General features: G+C 31.1%; 1 protein-coding gene across 1 annotated transcript in view; it reads right to left on the bottom strand.

Annotated features, from left to right (window-relative positions):
• The window catches only part of LOC134704975 (receptor-type tyrosine-protein phosphatase kappa-like), a 50,324-nt gene that overhangs the window by 11,352 nt on the left and 12,264 nt on the right, over positions 1-26,708 (bottom strand). Inside the window, exons 3-10 of the mRNA XM_063563758.1 lie at positions 25,224-25,427; positions 17,362-17,473; positions 16,190-16,287; positions 13,702-13,910; positions 3,068-3,155; positions 2,399-2,457; positions 1,481-1,517; positions 622-719 (exon numbers count right to left, since the gene is read on the bottom strand). Coding sequence (XP_063419828.1) covers positions 622-719; positions 1,481-1,517; positions 2,399-2,457; positions 3,068-3,155; positions 13,702-13,910; positions 16,190-16,287; positions 17,362-17,473; positions 25,224-25,427 — 905 coding nt within the window. The remainder of the gene's footprint in view (positions 1-621; positions 720-1,480; positions 1,518-2,398; positions 2,458-3,067; positions 3,156-13,701; positions 13,911-16,189; positions 16,288-17,361; positions 17,474-25,223; positions 25,428-26,708) is intronic.

Raw genomic sequence — 26,708 nt, 5'->3', positions numbered from 1 at the left:
TAAATTTTTGGGTTAGAAAATTAAGATTTGACAAAGAATTTGATGATGAGTTACATCTTTGATGATGTGTTATGCTTGAACACATGATGCCGTTATTCTGCCATTTACGACCTGTCCACTACTTAAAAAAAGACAACACGGTGAAAGTTAATAATAACAAACAATCCCGCTGCAAATGTTTGCACCTGTCCTAAGTCAGGAATCTGATGTACAGTAGATGTCGTTTGTTTATGTAATATATACGTGTTTCTCGTTTCTCGTTTTGTTTATATAGATTAGACCGTTGGTTTTCCCGTTTGCATGGTTTTACACTAGTAATTTTGGGGCCCTTTATAGCTTGTTGTTCGGTGTGAGCCAAGACTCCGTGTTGAAGGCCGTACTTTAACCTATAATGGTTTACTTTTTAAATTGTTATTTGGATGGAAAGTTGTCTCATAGGCACTCACACCACATCTTCCTATATCTATCTAAGATATTCTGTTTCTCTATCCGTTTTTCAGCTTTCATCATGTTTTCATTCTCGTACTAGTAATTTTTGAAAATCTGATTTTTTCTTCTTTAAGGGCATTCATTTTGAGGAGACAATGTTAAATTGAAATAACATTATTTTGTTTTCGTTACCTTTCCATTTTCAAACACATTCGTCAGCATTACAATTTTACCACAGTCATACTGCCAAACCATACTCCAAAAATCATCAACAGTTTTATCTAGAGGACCTGGAATAGTCTCAAGAGTAACAATATACATATCTACTGACCCGTATTTTCTTGGTATAAATCTGTGAATTGATGGACTCTGATAGGATTTTTCAATAACAGTCTTGGTCATTCATAACCCGGAATTTCAACAAAAAAACCCATTTGCGACCACTTACTAAGCTGAAGCTGCTTTTAACATTGTAACATGTGAGACTGGGAACTCTTTCTATGATTTTGTTTTCACAAAAGCCCGTTTTGCATTTATTGCTATATACTTGTTACGAGTCAAATGTCTGAGGCATGGAGAAGAAACCAAATGGACAAACAAAATATGTATGACAAATAGAAAAAACACAAGCATGTAAAAAATTTATATATGAACATGACGAAATACATTCGACAAAACACTACAGAGAACTCTCAATATTAAAGCTAATAGCTAGCAACTGCTGTAGTAAGTAAAATCAAATTATTAAAAAAAACCCAAAAAAAACCAACCAATTAACAAGTTGAAATATTATAAAAACTATAATGTATTAACACGAAATAGGTTGTTAACCTGATAAGACTAGGTATGGGGCACCAATTCTAAATCTTTCTGCAAGAAATTTCCCAAAGCTGGTTTCCGTCCTTGATGCCTTTCTTGTGACATATCACTACACTATAAATTAGTAAATGACACGCAGAAAAACAGATTCAAGGAAAATATACCCTTTGCTTCTTCTAGTTTATTTTACCGGACAGATTTTGCTTTGCCTGATATCATTTGATATTCTTACCTTGTGAAGCTATATATTTTCGAACTTGTCCATATCCCTAAAAAAAGTTAAAACAAGTTAGTTTTGGCGGTTGGACAAGTTGTATAAATCATTATCAATCGATGAGATTAGCACGTTCTATATTTTGTTTGATTACCTTCTTTTAAAAAAAAAGCAAACAAAAATAATAAAAAGTTTAGAAAATTCAAAACTTTTTCTATCTTTTGTTTGTTTTTCAGTAGTTAGGAATTTTATACTAAATCAAAACATAGTTTTCACACCAATATGTCTTATTCAATTTTTTTTATGGTAAGATTTTATTCTTTTTCATATACATAAATAAGATTTATAATAACAAAATATTGTATATTATTTTTAGGAAAAAAAAAACCATTACGAAATACAAATAGAAATCTATGTTAAACTGATTTTAAGAAGCATTGCAGTCCAAAGTGCATGAAATGTCAGTATTCAATAGGCTACATGTAAAAGCATTTCCAATATATCAGCGCCAAAAATAACAATAATTTGCTGTGTACAATTTTTTTAATACAATATGCTGCTCAAAAATAGACAAATGTACCGTTAAATGTAGGACTAAGTAATAAAAATGCCAAGACATATGTAATTTATCATATCAATTTTCATTACACTAAAGATAACCAACAATATATCGTTTTCGATTTGAATCTTAATTTCGGTTCATGTTTTTAAAAACATCAGCTGCGTCTTTTAAAAATCCCCTAAAAGATCAAATACGGAATATTTTCAATGTAGACATGTGTGCAAACATTAGTTTTAAAATCATTTAATTTTAAAATATGTAAAGCTGTCATATTTGAGTCAAGAAACTATTTTAACTTATATCAGTTGTAGGATGAATCTTTGTTGTTAGAGATATATTATTACAAATATCATGAAAACCTAAAATCGACTTACCTGAATGAAAGATGCATTTATGTAACTTGAGTTGTCAAGTATAACCCGTGTTTCATCATCTATAAAATAATGATAACTATTATGATACCTAACTTCTATAAGCCATTTGTAAACAGGATCACAATGTATCCTTATTATTTATTTTATCATGGATAAGTTATCAGTATGTTCAGGATAATTGTAACTTTCATAGATTTTTGGGTTTTCATAACGATCAAGCGCTCTCGTCAGATAAATCGGCAACATCTTTGACTATTATCTAGATGTTTAACATTTAACACTAAATATGACTGAATAAAGGACTGTAACGGTTTCACGACCGGTTGTTTTGTACGTTGTTTGTCTTTTAATCTCTACTCTCTCGAAAATAATGTCATTTGTTATTTTTACGTTTATTGTTGTTTAAATTAATCTTGACCTATTCAGTATATTCGTACCATATAATTTCAAATCATTTTTTTTAAGATACTTGATGACATACGACTTTACGCATTAACGGTACTATTTATAGAATTAACAATTTTGTTTTCGTTCAAGCATAGGTACAATGATGGTCATAATTTTATAAATTTTATCCTCTTTCGTTAGACATGTCACCAACCGAGAAAAAGTGAGGTGCCATTTTCGTCAATGATTTAAAAAAAAGTCACTTAAAAAAATCTTACTCACATGCATACATATCTTTGTATTTGTTTTTCAGTCGATTCCCTGGTTTTAATGCTGCGTCAGTAGGTTTTTGTAATCCACCTTTGAGCTTCTGCAAATCATATTAAAGATGATACTTAACGGAATTAATACAAAACCAGCGAAATATATTTATTTTCATCACATATAATTCTAAAAGACCTCAAACGCTCTCTCTGCATTCTATTTCTGTATAAAAAGAACTGTCACAGTCCAAGAAATCACCAAAACAGATAAATAGATACATAAATTATTCTATTTAACTGTCACCACCTATTACGATGTCTTTATATATACATTATGATAGGTTCGTATGATCATCAAGTGAGAGGATGTCAACCGAAAACATAGTATCAAACAGTACCTTTAATACTGACATGCAATACATATATACAAAATAACAATTTTGCATGTTAACAGTATATCGCAACAATACTTCTAAATTACCACATATTTTCTTCTTAACATATCGTGAATAGCGATTTAACCGAAAAACCCTTAGCAAAAAAATCCATCTTTGGTCGACTTCTTTGCCTGACAGAAGTTATGCTCCAATCATGGCAGTACCAAGGCACTGATAAATTAGCTGATGGTACGCCCGGGAACTTATAGTCCAGAAGCATATGTACCTAACAGGTGTAATGAAAATGAACATTTTATAAAACTGATTTAGAATGAACTAAAAGATAGAAAAACTGATTATCAGATTGACTGACGGATAGACACATTGGTCGTAAACCAATGCTTCGCCTGCTGTCATAGTTTGGACATGATACAAAACAGCTCCCTTCAAAACACAAATCTCCGATATTTCTTGTCTCTACTGTGTCCCTATTAGATATGTTCATATCATATTTGATAACATCAAATTATAATTCGGAAACGGATTTATTGGACAGACGTATAATATATATACACATGATGATATAGGCTCGTATGATCAAAAAGACTGTATTGACAAGTTTTGAAAGAAACAAAATCATTACATTATTCAGTCCGACTTATAATTTGTTGTATTTCCAAAAATAAGACTGATTCTTCATCAAATATAATGCTCAAATGTGTTGAAGTGCCATCTTGAGTACATCAAGTTAATGATAATACATTTTATAAAAAAAAAATCATCATAGAGCACAGGGGCCTGGTTTTCGAAAGTATCTTAAGACTAAGACATGTCTTATGATGGTCTTAGGACATATCATAGTCGTAAGATATGTTTTCAAAAGCGTCCTAAGTTACGATTTGTCATAACTTTTGTCGTAAACTTAAGTACAGCTATTTGTAAGATCCAGGCAGGGGGTGATTCATGTCATGTCTCAGAACTGCTTTATTCTTTTATATAAAAGGCAGCTAAGATTGAAATAAAGTTTGCAAGCTTTTTTTTTTTAACTTTGTTGAACGGTTGCTATGGAAACATGCAGCCAGTTTTTTTTTAGGAATTTCTGATGAAATCAGACATGAAAATTGGAAAATGTCTACTTTTTGGTTGCAGCAATTTTATGATAATGACAATTTCAAGAAGAAAAAAAATTTCAACATATTATTAGGCATTATTTGAAGCTGATATTTTGATGTTGAGGTTGTGAATTTTTTTTTTGATATAGGGTTAAAATGGTATTTAAAAAGGTGCAAAAATCTGTATTTTGAAATTTTCTGAAAATAGCTTAAATATCACATATTAAATCAAGAAAAATTGACATTGAGCAGACAAGTTCATTATAAACTATGATTGCATCTTAAAGTTGATACATTGAATAATAAAAAACAGGAAAAAAACATCTGGGTTTTTTTGAAATTTTTTGTTACCATGGCAACAAAAATTGGTAAAATTCATAAAAATGACAATACACAATACTGGTTCATTATCAAAATGTTTGCTATTTTTTTTATATTAATGTAATTTAACAGACAATAAAACTTATGATTTGTTTGAAAATGATAAAAAATTATATAAGCTTTAATTTAAGTGGCTGAAAGACAATAGCAACCAAAAAAAAGCCCTAGCAACCGGTCTGAAATTGCTGAATTAATTCAGAATCAGCATCAAATACATGGTTTTCTAAGTATTAGATACATATAAATAATGGAGTTTGAATTTTATACTCAACAGTTAAATAGTTAATTTACAATTGATCTGCTTTTGGTTACCATGGGAACAAAAAAGTTCAGATTTGATACAAACTATTTTGTACTTTATAATATCTGTTTTGCAGCCCTGTAAATGGACTTCTTTCAACAAGCAATCATATTTCTCTATATTTTCAACTCATATCTCTTTATTTCATGGAAGGGTCATTTGGTTATTGTAATAACTAAGTATGGCATAGACATTTTAGGTGGAGAGACAGTTAATAATGTAGGACTGCTGAATTTGGTGCATGGTTTCCTTAAAAAATTGTATTCCTGGATTTTTCTTAATATCTCAAAATTCAAATTTTATTTTGGTCTAGAATCGTAAAAGTAAATGGTACGTCTAAACACTGCTAAGGACTCATTAGTGCACTAAAGACCTATATAATGCAACTAAAGACTAGAAGGAGTGCTGCTTTATATTTTATTTTTACATATTATGGTAAAGATAGATATTTAATGCAAAAAAATCGAATTTTATAGAAAAAAATAATCATAAATAAATAAGATATTCAACATTATTTAGACGGTTCATTCCTCCTATTCCCGCTTTTTTATAAATCTGGTAAGAAAAATTAAAATTTCATGTGGGAATAGGAGGAAAACTTATGCAAACAAAGGATTATCCTTAATCAACTTTTAATTGGCCAATGTTTTTGGGATAGGAAATAGGTCATTTTGTATATGTTTGAATTTTGTGTTTTTAATTCAAATAAAAATGAAAGAAATGGAAGAAAATTGAGAATGGAAATTATGAATAAGTGAAAGAGATAGAAACGTGACCATATAGCATAAACAATCGAAATAAAGAAATGTAGCAAATTATCTTATATTTCTTTTATAACACAAATTCAAAAGTAAAGTCACACAAGTATTATTATATGAAACAAACAATACTAATATTGTAGCACACACATCAGAAGTTCACCGTATATTAGTCTATTAAAGTTTTTTAATCTATCGCTGGCTTATTGTTCGCTAGCTTGAGTAGTTCTATTCAACGTGAATAAGGTGGGTGGCTGCATCGCCAAACTGGACTGTTGTTACTTCTTGGTGGAGTATTAATGCTGCATAGTGAATAATGGTTGAGGCCTAGATTCCTCATGTTTCAGTAGTTTTATTTGTTTAAAATGTTTGGTCGCGGGTGCTGGAATGTTTCGTCGACTTGCTTTGCCATCCCTTTAGATGATGTGAAGTCTCAGTAAACCCAGTTTGTAAATGAACAGTGTATCAAACTTCGTTTAGGTGAATTTTAAATTAAACTTGATTGTTATAAAAACAATTTATAAATAATCAAAACATTTATTGAAGAAATCGTGATTTTTAAAAGTGTGAATAGGAGGAAGACACCATTAAGACATGTTCCTGTTTTTCTTTAATATGCGGAAAAAAATCAATGAACTGATTGACAGATGCCAAATAACATAACAACAGTTACTGATTAAAAAATCATGATCTTTTTATTTTAAGTTATTTGTTTTCAACTAGTTTGATATCTGTTTACAAAGCCTTCATATGGTACTATGTGGTATGTGCTTTACTTACTGTTGAAGGTCGTAGGGTGACATATGGTTATTTATTTCTGTTTCAATTCGTTTCTTGTGAAGATTTGTCTCATATCATAAGTTTCACCCATGTCCGTCAGTACTTTAGTCGTTAGGAAGTTTGTTTCTATTTTCTTATTTTAGTTTGCCTCAACCAAATGTTATGAAACATAATATACACAATGCATATTACCACAAAACAGAGATCAAGTTTGAATTTAGTTGATGTCAATTTAACTGTTCCCGAGTTATGCCCGTTTTGCGTGACTTTTCTTTGTATGATACTTTAAAAATTGTTAAAACCGAGAACCAGATCAGTTTCATAGACGGATCCTGGGTGGCCCGCCCCCCCCCCCCCCCTTTCGTGGGAAAAATTTGGTTGATTATATAGGGAATCACTGAAGTGTGACTGGAGCAGCCCCCCTTTATGTCAGTGTCAGCCCTTACAAAAAGTTCTGGATCTGCTACTGAGTTTAGAACTGTATATATAGTTTACCTTAAATGACCTGGTTAAGTCAAGAAAGGAGTAGGTTCAGTAAGACCCCTTTTTGGCCCAAAAATATAGCAGTTTTAGGAAATTGTGAAAATTTAATCCTTAAGCTATATTTTGGAAAGAAAAATGCCTTTTCTAAATAAATATGAGCTGTTTTTAAAAACACAATGCACAAATATCGCGATCTAGCATCATAACGTTATGCTAAATGACTGAAATCTTCAAAATTTTAGCATTTTGGTTAATCTATAGACGGTTTCGGTCTAAAATGAAAGTGGCCGTATTCGTGTTCATTCATAATATTGAAATGTAAGTTATATTTGATGATAATACATAACATATATAAAGGTTGAGGATGAATACGTTTTTTGGAATATTTGATAGATTTTTCATATTTAAGCTTGACTCAGAGCGTTTTTAATGAATAAATCAGTTAAAATCTTTCACTTAAACTAATCGAATCAATTGAAATAGACTCTTGAGTGTTTAAAAGGTTTCCAAAAACTTTCGTTTGATGAACCTGAAATTTGAGGCTAAAATCGACCCTTACCGCACCTACTCCTTTTTAAAAGGGACCATTTGACCTTTAAGGAAAACGTTTCTGGAGCCCTTTTTTTCTGTCATACATACCATATAATATTTTTCGACTTTCATGTATTTATTTTTGATCATTTCTGTTAATATAAAAAAGAAGATGTGGTATAATTGCCAAATTGAAACAACTCTTCACATACAAGAGACCAAAATGAAACAATAACTATAGGTTATCATACAGCCTTCAATATTGAACAAAGCCCATGCCGCATAGTCAGCTATGAAAGGTCCCGAAATGACAATGTAAATCACTTCAAACAAGAAAACATATTTATTTACAAAAAGTGAACGAAAAACAAATATGTAACACATAAGCAGACGACAACCACTAAATTATATGCTCCTGACTTAGGACAGGCACATTCATAGAGAATGTGGCAGGGTTAATTTTAATTAATTCTCTATGTATGTGCCTGGCCCAATTTAGCTTAAATATTTTAGCCTGTGTAATTTAACTTAAATATGTTAGCAGGATCCCAACTATATATTAATTAATCCTCAAGAAAATCTTTATATAGATAAATTAGTAATGATTTAGAATTTGACATATTGTGTAGACACCTATAACTACTAGTACTGTTGAAATCTTAATGTTGCCTAAATAACCAAAAACAGTAAAATTTCATTAAAATTACCAATTTAGGGGCAGCAACCCAACAACGGGTTGTCCAATTCATTTCAGGGCAGATAGATCTTGACCTGATAAACAATTTTACCCCAGTCAGATTTGATGTAAATGCTTTGGTTTTTGAGTTATAAGCCAAAAATTGCATTCTACCCCTATGTTCTATTTTTAGCCACGGCGGCCATCTTGGTTGGTTGGCCGGGTCACCGGACAAATTTTTCAATTTAGATACCCCAATGATGATTGTGGCCAAGTTTGGTTTAATTTGACCCAATAGTTTCAGAGGAGAAGATTTTTGTAAAAGTTAACAACGACGGACGACCCTTTGGGCCAGGTGAACTAAAAAGGTGGAATATTCCAGTTTTCAGACAATGCTTTGAGCAGTTACGAACTTTTTTTTGGTGACGGGTTTATATCTATTAACTTAACCTCCCTTTAGTTTTTTTTTATGAATTTGTGATATGACATTGAGAAGTTAGTAAAATTTAATTATTCTTTGCAAAATCGACAAGCGTAACATGGCGCATCTGTTTTTATTTTTATTTTATGGAATTGCACCCTTTTCAAAGTCTAGGATCAGTTAAGAGTACATTTGAACTTTGCAGTACATCTGAGGTAGTTAATGTACACCTTAGCTGTGCCCTATCCTGATCTAGTTTAGAGCTTATATATGCTTCAATGCAGGTCTTTTCATAATGGTTTGGAAACAATTGAGAACATTGAATTCCCAATACTGCAGAATTCAACAAATAATAACAAATAATAACTCCAAGGAGAAAATATGTTAACATGGTGATAAAATTTAAGAGAGCCCCACGCAATGTTTTGTTTATTTTGGTCAGGTAGTATTCAAACTTTGTTACTACAATGCTAGCTATGATTTACATATTTTCAATTTTCGGAAAAAACACACGAGGAAATTTGATAATTTCACAAAACTTTATGATTCCGGAAAAAATGAATGTGTTTTAGTATTTTTTAACAAAATCTACTGAAGCTAAAACCAAGTTATATCGATGTTATACACGTATATGAAATTTCTGAAATTGAAATTGATTCTATTCATAATCAGGCTCTCTTACCTAACGTTATCTTTTCAAGAATCTACATGTATGTTTTTTTTTTGATTTTTTAAATAAATCTACCCCCCCTTTTTTTCCTAACTTTTGGTTCTAACCCAATGTTTCATTATATATGACATTTGTTAAACCTTCTGAAAATAACAGACAAGACCGTGAGTGAAGCAAAGCATGCAGTCATATTCCAATATGAATATTAACACCGTCTATATATGTAATATATACCTAAATTTCTAAATTTGATACATTTTAAAATAGATGTTGCTATGGTTAATATGTATTTCCATGGTTACTATTGAAGTCAGCAACTATTGACGATGGTAATTAAGAGTAAGGTCATGCTTAAATGTAATTTTGTTATCAGTTATGAAACAATTTAGTACATTTAAGCTCTAAAACTGCAATATTCTGCAAATAATAACTCCGTTTCTAAGGAAAAAATCGGTTGCTATGGTGATAAAACTAATGAAAGTCCCAAGCTTTTTTCTATTTTATTTGGTAAAGTAGTATCCAAACTTCGTAACTAAAGTGCTAACTATGCTATACACAGTTGCTCTTTTCTGAAAAACACCATAGAAAATTTGATAATATCGCAAAAAGCTCAAATTCAGAAAAGTTGAAAATATGCAGTTTTTGGCAAAAATTTTCAAAAAATCTACAAATTTGGTTTACATGCAATCTTAACTAAAATGATGCTAAAACCTAGTTGTATCAATGTTACATATGAAAATTAATGAAAAATGCTTGATTCTTTTCCTAATCAGGCTCTGAATTGTAGTGATTTAGCTGATTTTAGAAAGATTTTACTATGCTTCACAACCAAAAAATAGAGTGTCCGTTACCATGGCAACCACTCGTATTTTCCCACTCATATTTATTTTTTGAGCAGTATTCAGTTACTGCTTCCTCTAGGCCATTTATAGAAAAAATCTGAAACCCTCATAAATCACATGTATATGGCACCCTGCCTGGTTCTTACAAAGAGCTGTACTTAAGACCCCTCGCGACATGACTTATGATGGTCTTATGATTGTCAACTAAAATTTTAATTACTTTTCATGACTTTTTTGGCATAATTTCATCATTGTATTAAAATATTCGTTGTGTTTCTCGGTTAGCTTAATAGTTAAGATTTTATTACTACGTGTATTAAAATTTGAAACTCCTGCGACATACAATTTGTAATTCTTTTTTAACTTATGGTTTTGTACAACATATATACATATTATTTTGTACCTAGTATATTTAATAGTACGATATTTACGTATGTGCACACGTGTGCATTTCGTTAAGCAGGTACTCGATGTACCGAATCTAAAATGTATTCACAGTTAAATAACAATGCATGTATGATGATACACGAAGGCGAAGTTCAAAAATAATCATATATTACAAACTAAATTTAAACAAATTATCAACTATTTCAATTCCTTTTTGTATAAAATTTCAGGTTAATTATAATGAAAAAAAAATAATATTAAGAATAGTAATAACTAGTATATTCATATTTTTCATTTTCATTCTTATATTTTATACTTTTTAACATTATTTAAAATAATCATAAAAATAATGTTCACTTAAGACAGTCATAAGAGCATCATAGCTATGACTCTCTTAAGACAGCTTTGATTTACATCATATGACATATCATATGATAGTCATAAGATGATCATAAAATATGTCTTAAGATATATCTTATGACATATCTTATGATACTTTCGAAAACCAGACCCCTGGATTTTAAATGTTTTTATTATTATAACTGTACAGATTTCCGTTGCACCAAACTTCACAAATAATGATTGACAAAGTCGAAAGCTTAAATACTAGTATGTACAAACAGCTACCAAAATAAAGTCAAGCATCAAGAAAAACAGTTATACATTGAAAATGCGTTTTCGTGAAAGAAATCTTCGTATTTGTTTGAAGGACACAGTATTTGAAATTTTGATCGAAACAAAGAAACATATCTGTACATGTAAAGGTGCTTTGACAGTAAGTGTTGCTATCCGACTACTGCAACTCATTCAAAATCCTGACCAAATTGTAATCTGTTTTATAAAATCAAACTGTTCAAATGGTCAAAATTTTGAACTAACTGTTCAGTCAAAATGTGAAAGTGCAAGGTGATAAAATAATATAAACTAATTATCCTATGAGACTTTAAATCCACTATTATGTTGTTGTGACAAAATAAATCTAACAATTTGTATAGATATATTATAGTCATTACCATGCAAAATAGGAAACGTAATTTTGAATTGCTATAAAAATGTCCAAACTATGCTTTCATTTTTTTTTATGAAAGGTCTACTATATTGAATTAAAACATCATTTACTAGTCAACAAAAGAAATGATACAAGACTTTTTTTGAAACTAACGATAAATTTTTCCGTTCATTGGACCAATATTGAAGGTAGTAATACTTTATCATTATGGAAATATAAATCCGTTTAAAAATATTGTTTTTTTTTGCTTTCGTGACGTTTTTTTGCGATTTGTTTTTTACAAAATTGACATAAAACGACAATTTTAAAAACAGGAGTTCCAACTCATGATGCCAACATCACATTTGAAGGTAAAGACAGTGTTTGCCATCAATTTGTTTTTAGAAATCAAACAGTTTCTTCGTTTATTTTATAAGAAAAGTTCGGCTCCACGAGAAATCGTTAAAATGTATACATTATCAACTGATTTACCATAGACAGTATGTGTGAAGTGATATTCAAAAAGCGGCAACAATCTTTAAACTAATCCGAAAGGTTCCAAATTTACTGTGTGTTGTTTTCACATTTAAACTATTGATTTGAGACGAAAATAAATATAAAAAAAATTTGCATTTTTTGAGATTTCAAAAAACACTTTTCCCAAAAAAATTGAAAAAAACAATCTTTCAACCAGTTAGTTACAACATGAACATAACTTGATAAGCATATTGAATATTTTTTAACAATTTTTTTTTCCTTCAGTACTTAGAAAATTATTTGTCGATTTTTTATTAAACTTTCCGCAAAACTAATTTGCACCCTATGATCGTTTACACGGAATTTAGATACTTTCCGACAAGTTCTGATTTTCATTATCACATGTGAATACATTGAAAATGAAAGTTTTTTTTTAAATAGTGTATCTCATTTTGTTTTATATTTAATACTTTTTGATAAAATTTATTTCAAAGTCGTGTATCGTTTCTTTTGTTGCTAGTATATTTTCATTAAAATATCTGTGAAATAACAATATTTTATTGATAAGTTTCCATTGGGAGATAACATAAAACATAATCCTTTGAACAAAATTCTTTTGAAAGTAAACATGATTGTCCCCCCATGGTAACGACCGACAAACATATTGTAATTTCACACACATTTTACTGAATATGAAATGTTTTAGTTCAAAAAATGTTTGACTCTTGTGAATATAGAAGACTTTTCGAAAGAAAAACTATATGAAAACTTAGTTTGGACATTTTTATAGCAATTCAAAATTACATTTCACCTTTAGCATGAAAATGACTATAAAATATCTAAACAAACTGATAGACTATTTTTTCACAATGACAGTAAGGTGGAGTTAAAGTCTTGTAGGGTTGTAAGTATATTTTTATGTTATCACCTTGTACTTTTACGACTTGACTGTGATTTTCAACAGCCGTTTGTTCAAATTTCTGACCATTTGAACAGTTTGGTTTATAAAAAAAAATGCAATTTGGTCAGAATTTTGAATGAGTTGCAATAGTCGGATAGCATCACTAACTTTCAAGTCACATTTACATGTACAGATATGTTTCTTTGTTACGATCAAAATTTCGAATACCGTGTCCTCCAAACAAATACGAAGATTTCTTTCAAGAAAACGCATTTTCAATATATAAATATAATTGCTTTTCTTGATGCTTGACTTCCTTTTGAGTAGCTGGTTGCACATACTTGTATTTAAGCTTTCGACTATGTCAATCATGATTTGTGAAGATTGGTGCAACGGAAATCTGTACAGTTATAATGATAAAAACATTTAAAATCCAGCGCTCTATGATGATTTTTTTTATAAAATATATAATCATTAACTTGATGTGCAATAGGTGGAGAGCAACACTAACAGTTAAGTCACTGTAATATGTTCAGCCTATGCAATACATATTTTGTATCATACTCACAAGAAATTCTTTTAGTATGTCCCCTTCTTTGCCCCTTCTCTTTTCAACATATTCATAAAAGTTTTTGACTTCAATGGCATCATTAGGTAGCTGTGAGCCGACACTGAATGCATAATAACCGCCTGTTTCGTTATCATCCTTTACCTCGTTGTAATAAACATTTTTTGTTTGATTTTCTACCACTGGTTTTTCAATATATGATTTGGTCTCTAAAATTAAATAATGAAATCAATATAAAAGTAGCAGTAATGTTTTTGTTTTTAACGTACAAAATGGACAAGTGAATTATGAATAGATATATCATGTTAAGAAGGGGTATTTGCGAAAAATACCTGTCGAGAGAATGTTAAAGTTCGCGAGCCGTAAGGCGAGGGAAATTAATTCTCAAGACTGGTATTTTTCGCAAATACCCCTCAAGAACAGGCTATATCTGTTCAAAAACGCATTAATGATCTTGACGTTACAAGCGTCCAGTCGGATATTTTTTTTTGGCAAACAACTCGGCAGAGAGGGTCAAAAAGGCATATCCTTGTTGCATATACCCCGGTAATGTTAAAAATGAACGATATTTATTTGATAGCAGTAAATTGGTGAAAAATACACTGGCTATCGACCAATCAAAACCCAGGATTCTTACATAAGGTGTAATTATGACTGAAATGGTCTACACAAAGTCACATAATACTTTTTTACCAAAAGTTTGATTTCTGCAAATTTGTGTGTTAGCTTTGGTTAACAAAGAATAAAAAAGTACGCGAAGTATGTCAAGTGCACGATTTTTTGTCGATATTGTCAACATCGCAATGTCAACTTTATAGTGTCGTTATTGTGTTAACATTGGATCCAATCTTTATGTTCTGTATCTTTGTGTTTTACATAGTTCACATCGTATATTCGTGATGTTGACAATGTCGTGTCAACATCGTGTTTATGGTGTATATCGACTCTATAACTTTCTGTTAACATTGTTTACATCGTATATAGCATGTTGTTGACAATATCGTTTTTACATCGTCAACATCGTATAGATGTTGTGAACCAAGTCTTTACCTTTGTGTTTACATCGTTCACATCGTCATATTGACAATATCGTGTCAACATCGTGCTTATGTTGTATATCGACTCTACAACTTTCTGTTTACATCGTTAACATCGTGATGTTGATAATATCGTTTATACATCATTTACATCGTCAACATCGAATAAATAATGTGTACCAAGTCTATAGCTTTGTATTTACATCGTTCACATCGTATACATTGTGATGTTGACAATATCAAAAAAAGTTTATTTTATTCAATTCTATAATAATTATTCAATGAAGTTTGTCGATTACATGTATGCAGTTTTCATTTTTATGTTTTTTTAACAACAACTCGTTTTAAAGAAATGTGATGTTAAAGCTCTAATTTGACACAAAATAGTGTCAACATAGTAGATATGGCGATGTAAACAATAACAACACAAAATCTTTTTAACATTGTATATATCGCGATGTTAACGATGTCAACGATGTAAACAATATATAAGGGTTCAAACAATGCATACGATGTTGACACAACATCGTGTTAACATTGTATACATCGCGATGTTAACGATTTCAACGATGTAAACAATACATAAGGGTCCAAACAACGATTCTATGTTGACACAACATCGTGTTAACATTGTATACATCGCGATGTAAACAATGTAAACACAACATATTTTCTAGATTGTATACATCGCGATGTTAACGATGTCAACCATGTAAACAATATATAAGTGTTCAAACAATGTAAACAATGTCGACACAATATCGTGTTAACATTGTAGATATTGCGATTTCTACAATATTGACTTATCATCGTGCACTGGACATGAATGAAGTACGCTCTTCAAAACGGGTCCTTGGCTCACACCAAACAGCAAGTAATACTGGATAAAGTAAACGACTAATGCAATTAAACTTGTCTTAAACTAGGATTATCGTCATGGACAGTTACAGAAGAAATGACTTGTGCAATGCCAAAAAGAAAAGTACCTAAAGGCTGACACATAAAACAACGGTATAATATATCACATCGTATACAGTAATATTATCTATTACAAGAAAGTGTGAAAATCAAAATCCGATGCTCAAACACAGCAAACTAATGGAACACAACTATCATATCCTAACTTGGTACATGCATTTTCTAATGTAGCAAATGATGGATTTAAATTTGGGTACAGCAGTCAACATTGTGTTTTTATAATCGAATTTACTACAAAAACCACACCTAGGTCAACAAAGAAAATAGCATATAGACACTTTTTAGATAGTGCACATGAAGCAAAAATAAAAAAACAAAAATATAAAAATAAAATGTGCGCATGTATCTTAAGTAGACCGTCCATAGTATTCATTGTTCACTTGTTACATTTGAATATATTCTTGAAATATGAAATGTCACCATGCTAGAAGGAAACAGACCAGACTATGACAATTAATGTGAGTTCATCTTACCTCTTTCTTCAACCTGCGAATATATATTACTGTTATTTAATTCTAATGTAGATTCTTTGTACCGCATTTCGTCTTTTTTCTTTTGTGGTGCTGTTCGTCTATAATTAATAAAGGTTAAAATATTGAAATTATTAATGTGAATAATGGGATTATTGAATATGCAATATATAATATAGTTTTTTATTGTAATGTTAACTGTGCATTTTGATGAGCCATAGGAAATTTGGAGATGCGTGTTTTCAATTTTTTTTTGTATTTGTTTTTTTTTTTAATGACTGTTTTTATCGACGCATATTTACGAAATCACAGCCGAATGTTAATGTTAGAATCTGTCGGTCATCTTTGCCGTTTGCTTAAAAGGGATATTTTTCTTTTGTTGAAATGTTTGTCTGTTTATATCTCTGCTGGCAAGATGTGAACGCGATATTTATCATTTCATACGACAAAGAGGTACCGAAAGTAAAGCTAAAACAGAAACCTGTTAGGAACAGAGCTATGAATCAGGCAGATAAAAGCGGCATAAATACCAAGATTTGCCCTCGTGTTCAATGTATTTTTCCAACAAAATAAAACAATGTAGAAATTCTAGAAAAGATCGAATTTGAATTTGAAAGTCCACCTTTCACACATAAGTTAACAAAAATACTTAATCTTAATTTACGGTACAAATTTTATTGCGACAGTTGTACATTCCAACACTAATTTTTCGTCTACGATGCTTGAGACTAAAATACATTTAAATCGAAAGCGTAATTTAGTAAGAGACTTAATGTTTTTAACCAAACACGGACGAGCTATATAATGTTACTGTATTTTAGCATTACACAATCATGTCTTGCTTCACTTGATTATCATGACATTATTACATTAAATCCGTTGAATTTCCTCTGATTGACAAAAAAGGCTTGTATTATGTTTTTTAGTACATCCGAGGATATCCATTCAAGTACAATAACCTTTAAATTTCATAATTTAAGTTTTGATCATTTGAAACGCAGCTGAACTCTCCAAATCGATTTTATAACAATATATCAGCTTTTCTTGATCTACACCTGCTGTTTACAGATATTTGAAAATTAAACTTGTAATAGCTTAGGTTGCAAAGATAGCTATTCCTAAATAAAAAGGGATAATAACATACCTGTTCGAAGAAATAGGACTGTTATTCTTACCTTCTGATTATAAAAACAATGACAACAACTACTACAAGTACTAAAACAGCGGATCCAATCCCACCGCCGATAGCGGGACCAATAGCACCGGAATGTTTGGCAGCTGCTTTGGCTACAAAGATTGAAAAATTGCATCCTGAAGTAAGTATATAACAAAACTCTAACTACCTCTTTTGATAAAGTTATTAAAGATGCATTTTTGTTAATTTAAGTTTTTGTAGAGAGTTCTGTGTATGGGTTTTGTCAAGACAAATCGAAATTCCTACTCATGGGATTAGAACTTTGCCATTACCATCGGCTTGGATCTTCATGTTATAGCTCAAACTGTCACATTCATCTCATCAAGCAAGCCTGGTAAACAATCAAAAGTGAAGAAATGGTTATGTGAGAAAAAACTTAACTGGGACTTCGAATGACAAAAAATATCATAAAAAAATAAATAAAAGAATAGGTCGACTTTTCATTAAGTTATTGTTAATCGGATTCTATGAATATTTTGTTAAATAAAAGCATGTCATGCAATAAAATTATAATGCAATTTACCAAATATTAAATATTTAAAAAATATTATAATCTCATAAAAATCTTGCAAGAGTTGATCATGTAAGAGCTCTTACAAGACCGCATGGACAAACAGACGGACTAACAGCCCGGTGACCGGTGTTTTTATATTCCCCACAAAATGTTGCTTGGGGACAATAAGCCATACAGTCCTAAGATTAAGGGTTAAATTTAAAAGGCTGTATGGATACCAATTATAGCTTACATCTATGTCATCTTTAGTTGTTGGTTGTCTCAATGGCTATCATACCAGTTTTACTTAACCAACTCTGTCCAGCGGGAGAATATTGGGACACTCACGCCTGATCGTCAGTCTCTCCGTTTGTCATACTTTTAGTTTTCTTATGATTAATAGAGGGCTACTCATCATCCCTGTTCGTCAGTTTCTCCGTTTGTCATACTTTTAGTTTTCTCATGATAAATAGAGGGCCACTCATGCCTGTTCGTCAGTGTCTCCGTTTGTCATACTTTTAGTATTCTCATGATAAATAGAGGGCCACTTTTAAAATAAGTTGGAATTTAAATAGATGTTTTTTTACTATTTAAAGCAAGTAAAGTTGATTTTTGGTTGCTTTTACCGTTTCAAAAGTATGGATGATAAATCAAATTTTTTTCTCCATTAAATTAATGAAATTGGTTAAAATTGTATACGTATGTTATAAACCACTAACAAAATCATAATTTTCGGCGGGGTATCTGTGAACATTATATCACCTGTTTTGGTTTTATATTAGTTATAGATAAACCAACGTGTAGATCGCCACATGCTGGGTGTCGGCTATGCTTGACACAGTGTGGCAATTTCGAAGCGGAGAAAAACTATCAAAGTAAGTTCAAGTATCAAAATTGCGTTAATTAGAATTCTTAGGAATTCTTAGTACCATATAATAAATTGCACGGAATGAATTGAAACATAATATATTTCCTGCAATTAGAAGCAGTCGTTTTCAGTGCTCTAGCTGTTTCCTCAAACAACTCTCCCTAGATATACGTGTTGCAGATTATGAGGCTTCATATGCAAATTTCTGGATAAAAAACTTAGACGGCTTCCTCCCGTATCATCTATACTATTAAACGAGAAGACCTCCTTTTTGGTGTCGCTTCTCCTCCTGCCTCAATAGATTGATCATTGTGACTGTATGTCCTATAGGTACCATGCATAGTCGCATTTGTCATCCATTCTTATGATTATTCAGTTTCGGTTATTTTGAGAAAAAAACGGAAAAAAAGAAGTCCGGATATGTGTCCGTCATCAACCCGGCTTTTATTCATAGATAACTTCCTCTTCCGTTTATTTTTGTAAATTTACATTACAAACGGTTAACCCTATATTATCATTGCCTGAATCGTTATATAAGAATGTTGTCCCAAGTGTAAACATCAACCCAGGCCGTGTGAAAATAAAAAAAAAAACATTTTTGTAATTCACTTATCGTCACGTAATAAACGCATAGCCTATATTATCATGTTTTATTTAAGATTATATTATCATGTTTTATTTAAGATTCATGCAAGCCATTTTCACATTGCCTGAATCGTTATATGTTGTCCCGAGTGTGAGCAACGACCCAGGCCGTGTGAAAAAAAACACAATCATTTTTGTCATTCACTAATCGTCACGTAAATAACGACAAAGGCATAGCCTATATTATCATGTTTATTTAAGATTCATGCAAGCCACTTTCGTAATCCCAACTGTAAGCAACGACCCAGGCCGTGTGAAAATAAACACAATCATTTTGTCATTCACTTATCGTCACATAAATAACGACACATGCATAGCCTATATTATCATGTTTTATTTAAGATTCATGCAAGCCATTTTCACATTGCCTGAATCGTTATATGTTGTCCCGAGTGTAAGCAACGACCCAGGCCGTGTGAAAATAAACACAATCATTTTTGTCATTCACTTATCGTCACGTAAATAACGACAAAGGCATAGCCTATATTATCATGTTTATTTAAGATTCATGCAAGCCACTTTCGTAATCCCAACTGTAAGCAACGACCCAGGCCGTGTGAAAATAAACACAATCATTTTGTCATTCACTTATCGTCACATAAATAACGACACATGCATAGCCTATATTATCATGTTTCGTTTAAGATTTAACGACACAGGCCCTATTAAAAACAAGAATGTGTCCATAGTATACAGATGCCACATCCGATCGGCACTATCATCTGCTATGTTTTGACCGTGAAATGGGGTAAAATCTCTAGAAAGATCATATTATCATAGGGAACATATTTACTAAGTTTCGAGTTGGTTGAACTTCAAATTCATCAAAAACTACCTCGACAAAAACTTTAACCTGAAGCGGGACAGACGGACGGAAGAACAAACTAGAAAAAATAATTCCCATAAATGGGGCATGAAAATTTATTGTTGAGAGTAAAAACTTTAACCTGAAGCCGGACAGAAGGACGGACTAACAAACGAACGGAGGAACAGACTAGAAAACATAATTCCCATAGATGGGGCATACAAATTTATTGTTGAAAGTGAAAGTAGTGATTTGGCCAAAATGAAAGTAGGGTAGAGATTAGCGGGAGACAAGACTTATTTTGAACGTCGGGATCTGGTGCTTTTAAGCTCGGGATTTCGGAACTGATTTTTACGGGATGCAGGAATATTTTTTTTTTATTTCGGGATGTCGGGATATGAATTTCGTTAAAATACGCACCTCGGAATTTAATGTTTTTAAGCCCGGGATTTCAGAATCAGGCCCCCTCAGAGCATCCCTCAAATGAGCGTTTGTCATTTATACGAGATTCAAATCCTACCATTGGCATGTTAATAGGGCTTTCAAAAGGAAAAGCACTGATGTATTGTACTACAAGCACATTTTATTATCTAATAATAATGGTATATAACTTGAGCAGTTTCATTTGTTTCATGTTTGAAGCGGTGCAAATTTTTAATTTAATTTGACTTTTACAAAAAAATGCATTGTACCAAAGAGGAAGAATAATTGTGGCATAAGGCCAGAAACACAAAAAAATAATCGAATTTAACAGAAAGGAAACACATAACGGAGGGCTTTTTGATACCTTATATGAAATTCTCCAGTCAAAATATCTTTTACAAAAAATCATCCTACAACAGTTTACAAGCTTTATATGCCCGCGATTTCGCGGGTGTGTTCTAGTTTATATAGAATTGAATTCATATCATGGAATTCAACCAAATACCAGCTTCTTACTTAAAATTAGTTGGTTTAAAGACTAGTTTTTCATCAAAATATGAAGTGTCGCTCGGGGTGTCAGATTTTTCATCTCAAGGGGTAGAGGCTTTTAATAAAAATAGAATAGATTTGCATACAAATCGGTCTTTATCTGATACTTTTTAGTTCAAGCACATCTACTTTATTATGATAAGACATTGAAACAATGATGATGAATAATATATCGACCTCGTTGAGTCCGTATTCGTGTGAACTTCAATCAAAATTCTTACCTAGCGATGGATGCCGCATGCATTGTGCGTGTCATTATTTAAAAGAAAAAATGTTACCATTGATATTGAAACAAACGTAAATTATTTGATTGTGGATGATTTGATCCACACAAAAACACATTCTTAAACAGGTAAAAACTAGAATTACCATGCATTCTTAATCTATAATATGAAATTGAACAGACATGAAAAAAAATCAAAATTCCCGAGTCTGATAACTATTCATATCTTTATTTATTTTTATATCGCTTATATGGCAAAATGAGGTCTTCGGGTGTCATGTTGACCACGGCCGACACTCGCCTAACCGAGAGATTGGTCGGTTAATCTATATTGAGTATGCGGCTATATGGACGATTGGTCTGTTAATCGGGTTGGCTTTACGTCTGCTAAAATAAAACGCACAATTTAATGTAAAACTCTATATACAGATTTTTGGCATATTATAAGAATCAAATCAAAAAAAGAAAAGTGTCCGACAAAATGATATCTGTCATAGAACATTTTTCACCTTTAAAAAATATTATATAGTCTGCGCAGTTTTCAATAAAAGTAAAAGGCGTCGCGCAAGTATGTAGTATTTATGATTACACGCAAAGCATTTTTTTTTAATAAAAGCCGAAACAAACAATTTTAGATATCATTTAAAAGACAAAAAATACTACTTTGGTTCTTAAATATAAATTGACATTAGTAAATAATTCATAATTGACATATAACGTGAGTAATACTATTTTTAGTGAAATTTATGGGAATAAAGTCTGCTAATGGGTTGGACAATTGACATTATGTAAGTTAAGACTTATTTAGCCACGGAAATTGTTTTACTACCTTTATAATTTACCATTGAAAAGGTTAAGAATGAGATGTTCTTGAGTGAAAAAAATTATAATACGGTGCAACACGGTACACAGAAGCTAGAAAATAATAATTACACCACTGGATTCAGTACACTGAATAGTTTTGTTAGACATAGATATTTTTTATGATAAACATATATTTTAAAGGTTATACAATGAAACATGCTGAGTTTTTAATGATTTTCTCGATAACACCTGATTCACAGACTTTAGTTAACCCGATTAACAGACCCGCCGATATAGCCTCATACTCAATATAGATAAACCGATCAATCTCTCGGTTAGCCGAGTGTAGGCCGTGTTGACAGTTAATTAGATGACGTCTAGACTAAAATACATATTATTGAGCCCATGCCCGGTATATTGTTTATTCTATTTATACTTTGATAAATGTTTGAAATGGTTATAAATTAAATACAAAAAAATGAGTTAAATCGGTGAATATAAGTTTGACAGATAGTGCCCCCTCTTAGAAGAGACATAATGATACAAACAAAAACTAGGAATTGCATTACTTTCCAAAAGAACTGAGACCGGTTGCATTGACAGGGTTAGTGTCAGATTTTTCATCTCAAGGGGTAGAGGCTTTTAATAAAAATAGAATAGATTTGCATACAAATCGGTCTTTATCTGATACTTTTTAGTTCAAGCACATCTACTACATTATGATAAGACATTGAAACCATGATGATGAATAATATATCGACCTCGTTGAATCCGTATTCGTGTGAACTTCAATTAAAATTCTTACCTAGAGATGGATGCCGCATGCATTGTGCGTGTCATTATTTAAAAGAAAAAATGTTACCATTGATATTGAAACAAACGTAAATTATTTGATTGTGGATGATTTGATCCACACAAAAACACATTCTTAAACAGGTAAAAACTAGAATTACCATGCATTCTTAATCTATAATATGAAATTGAACAGACATGAAAAAAAATCAAAGTTCCCGAGTCTGATAACTTTTCATATCTTTATTTATCTTTATATCGCTTATATGGCAAAATGAGGTCTTCGGGTGTCAACTTGACCACGGCCGACACTCGCCTAACCGAGAGATTGGTCGGTTAATCTATATTGAGTATGCGGCTATATGGACGATTGGTCTGTTAATCAGGTTGGCTATACGTCTGCTAAGAGTAAAACGCACAATTTAATGTAAAACTCTATATACAGATTTTTGGCATATTATAAGAATCAAATCAAAAAAAGAAAAGTGTCCGACAAAATGATATCTGTCATAGAACATTTTTCACCTTTAAAAATATTATATAGTCTGCGCAGTTTTCAATAAAAGTAAAAAGCGTCGCGCAAGTATGCAGTATTTATGATTACACGCAAAGCAATTTTTTTTAATAAAAGCCGAAACAAACAATTTTAGATATCATTTAAAAGACAAAAAATACTAGTTTGGTTCTTAAATATAAATTGACATTAGTAAATAATTCATAATTGACATATAACGTGAGTAATATTATTTTTAGTGAAATTTATGGGAATAAAGTCTGCTAATGGGTTGGACAATTGAAATTATGTAAGTAAAGACTTATTTAGCCACGAAAATTGTTTTACTACCTTTATAATTTACCATTGAAAAGGTTAAGAATGAGATGTTCTTGAGTAAAAAAAAATATAATACGGTGCAACACGGTACACAGAAGCTAGAAAATAATAATTACACCACTGGATTCAGTACACTGAATAGTTTTGTTAGACATAGATATTTTTTTATGATAAACATATATTTTAAAGGTTATACAATGAAACATGCTGAGTTTTTAATGATTTTCTCGATAACACCTGATTCACAGACTTTAGTTAACCCGATTAACAGACCCGCCGATATAGCCTCATACTCAATATAGATAAACCGATCAATCTCTCGGTTAGCCGAGTGTAGGCCGTGTTGACAGTTAATTAGATGACGTCTAGACTAAAATACATATTATTGAGCCCATGCCCGGTATATTGTTTATTCTATTTATACTTTGATAAATGTTTTAAATGGTTATAAATTAAATACAAAAATTTGAGTTAAATCGGTGAACATAAGTTTGACAGATAGTGCCCCCTCTTAGAAGAGACATTATGATACAAACAAAAACTAGGAATTGCATTACTTTCCAAAAGAGCTGTTGCATTGACAGGGTTAGTGTATATTGCTAATCATACACTCTCTCCAATGAGAATACACTCCATTATCATGATACAATCAGGTAAAAGACTTAATGATGTTTGTTATCCTGTTTCATAATAACAGAGCTTAAAAGCAGACAAAAATAAGGGTATGAGTGCTTGTTTTCGAGATATATAAGCCATTAAAGATTTTGCAGGAAATGATTCTTTCTTAGTATTTGATACTAGTAACACTGGCAGCCTCTTTGTTTCCAAACTTTGAAAAAGCAACAAGGATTTTATGAGATTTTCAAATATGTTTTTTAAACTATATAGTTATAATAAAGTTGGGGTAAGTGGGCATTTTAAAAAAAAATGGCAATACATGAATAAAACCCGAGAATTATTAATTGATCGGAAAATACAAATCAGACGTTATTATTTGTATCTATAAAACGCAAAAACATGTTGCTTTTGATTTCAGACACCTTTATATCGATTCAGTTAACCCATATAATGTAAGCAGTCACGATTGAAGCATTATAATTTAGTTAGGAAACGAATTACAACTAATGAATGTAATTGTCGAGAAATGGGAACTTGACTATCTTTGATCATAAGTCCATTTGTTATAAATTCTAGTCTGAAGTCGTCTGTCTGTGTCAATATCTAAAAAAAATATTAAGACATTAAGCAGACTTTTTACTGTCTGTAATATCGTTAATATCACTGATGATATTTACTGGGATATCTAAGATGTGAGCAATCATTGAAATTATAAGCACGGTTTCTATTATGGATTTTTAGTATCAATAAATAAAACAAAATATACCTTTCCTAAATTTTGCTTTATTACCTTGACAGAACGGTATTTCGCCTGTCCACTTCCCAACTTCTAGATTAGTATCGTCGACAACACAATGTCTAGTGGCAGCTAACTGACTGGATAGCTCAAAATCTCCAACACAGTCAAAAGTTGTAGTATCGCCAAATTTATATTCTGTTAAGTTCGATAACAGAACTAGGTGATCAGTTTCATTAGGCATTGGGCATATAACACCTGCAAGATTCATTAAATAAAATTATTGACACAAAAAGATACTTATATTCATGTACATTTGGTACTTTCTTTTTAAAAGTAGAAGCAAATACTGCATTACAATTCAAAACTAATTTTTTACATTTAATTCTTTTTTCTTATTTTTGAAATTTTTCTATACGTATAATCTTAAATGAGCAAATCCTGCCTTAATAAGTAAATCAGACTGCATTATAATATAAGCATAGGGTACAAGCGCCAACATATATGACTCAAAATTGTAATATCATGTCATATTACGAAATAATGACTAGATCCATTCTTTTTGCTTATACTTTTCCATCGGAAATACTTAACTTACATATCTTTTTTTAACCTATCCTAACATTTAAAAAAGGGACATTTGTGGATTGGAATACTTCTACATCTATTAAGCTGACCTTGCCAGTTCTTAGCATATGAGTGATTTTTTTTCTTTATTTGTCAAAAAGTTCTTTTCGAAACATGAAGGCAATACTTACATATGCGTTAGTAAATAATTTCTTCGGCTTCAATGAAGGATAAAATAAGGACATGTAAAATGACTTTCAGTGGGTCAAATATCCAAAGGAGTGCATATGAAATTGAGTTAAGCCCCTTTAGGTAAAAGTACGACTTTAATCAACGAACAAAACCATACCATGTAGTGAGCTGGAAACGGATAGGGTTACTCTATTTGATTTAATATCTTAAAATTGACCACGAAAAAAAACATTTTAATACGACCAACCCAAATGTCCTAAGTAAGAATGACGTACTTCTTTGTAATTGAAAAGAACATTTTGTAAAATCTGCTTATTCTTAATGTAGTCTAAATGTGTTTCTTTTAAGTTAAGTTTGAATTGATCGGAAAGTCATTGAATTACCGGCATTTTAAAGAAAGAAAAATAACACACAACAAATCAAATCTCCTTAAGACCTCAGTTGGATGTTTACTTTATTAATTTGCACCGTCTAAATTTCTCTAAATAAGAAGAGTTATATTATGAAAATAGCTACCATCACCTTTAAATACTTTCTTTGTTGGGATAGAATACAAAGCAATCTAAATAATTCCCCCAAAAATGTTCTATATCTGTTAAACACTCTAGAAAAAGTATGGTTTATTCTATATAATTGTTGAAACTCTTGACAGTCTACTTTTGTTGAAATGAACATCGTTTTCCTGATGTATGTTAAAGATTGGATATCTACTATTTTTTTCAAAAGGGTTGGTCTGTAATACAAATTATACCCTTATTTTTTATGTGCTAATTTCATTTT

Source organism: Mytilus trossulus, chromosome 1 (assembly GCF_036588685.1).
Source record: "Mytilus trossulus isolate FHL-02 chromosome 1, PNRI_Mtr1.1.1.hap1, whole genome shotgun sequence".
NCBI classification, from domain to species: domain Eukaryota; kingdom Metazoa; phylum Mollusca; class Bivalvia; order Mytilida; family Mytilidae; genus Mytilus; species Mytilus trossulus.
This window is presented reverse-complemented; position numbering and strand designations above follow the sequence as displayed.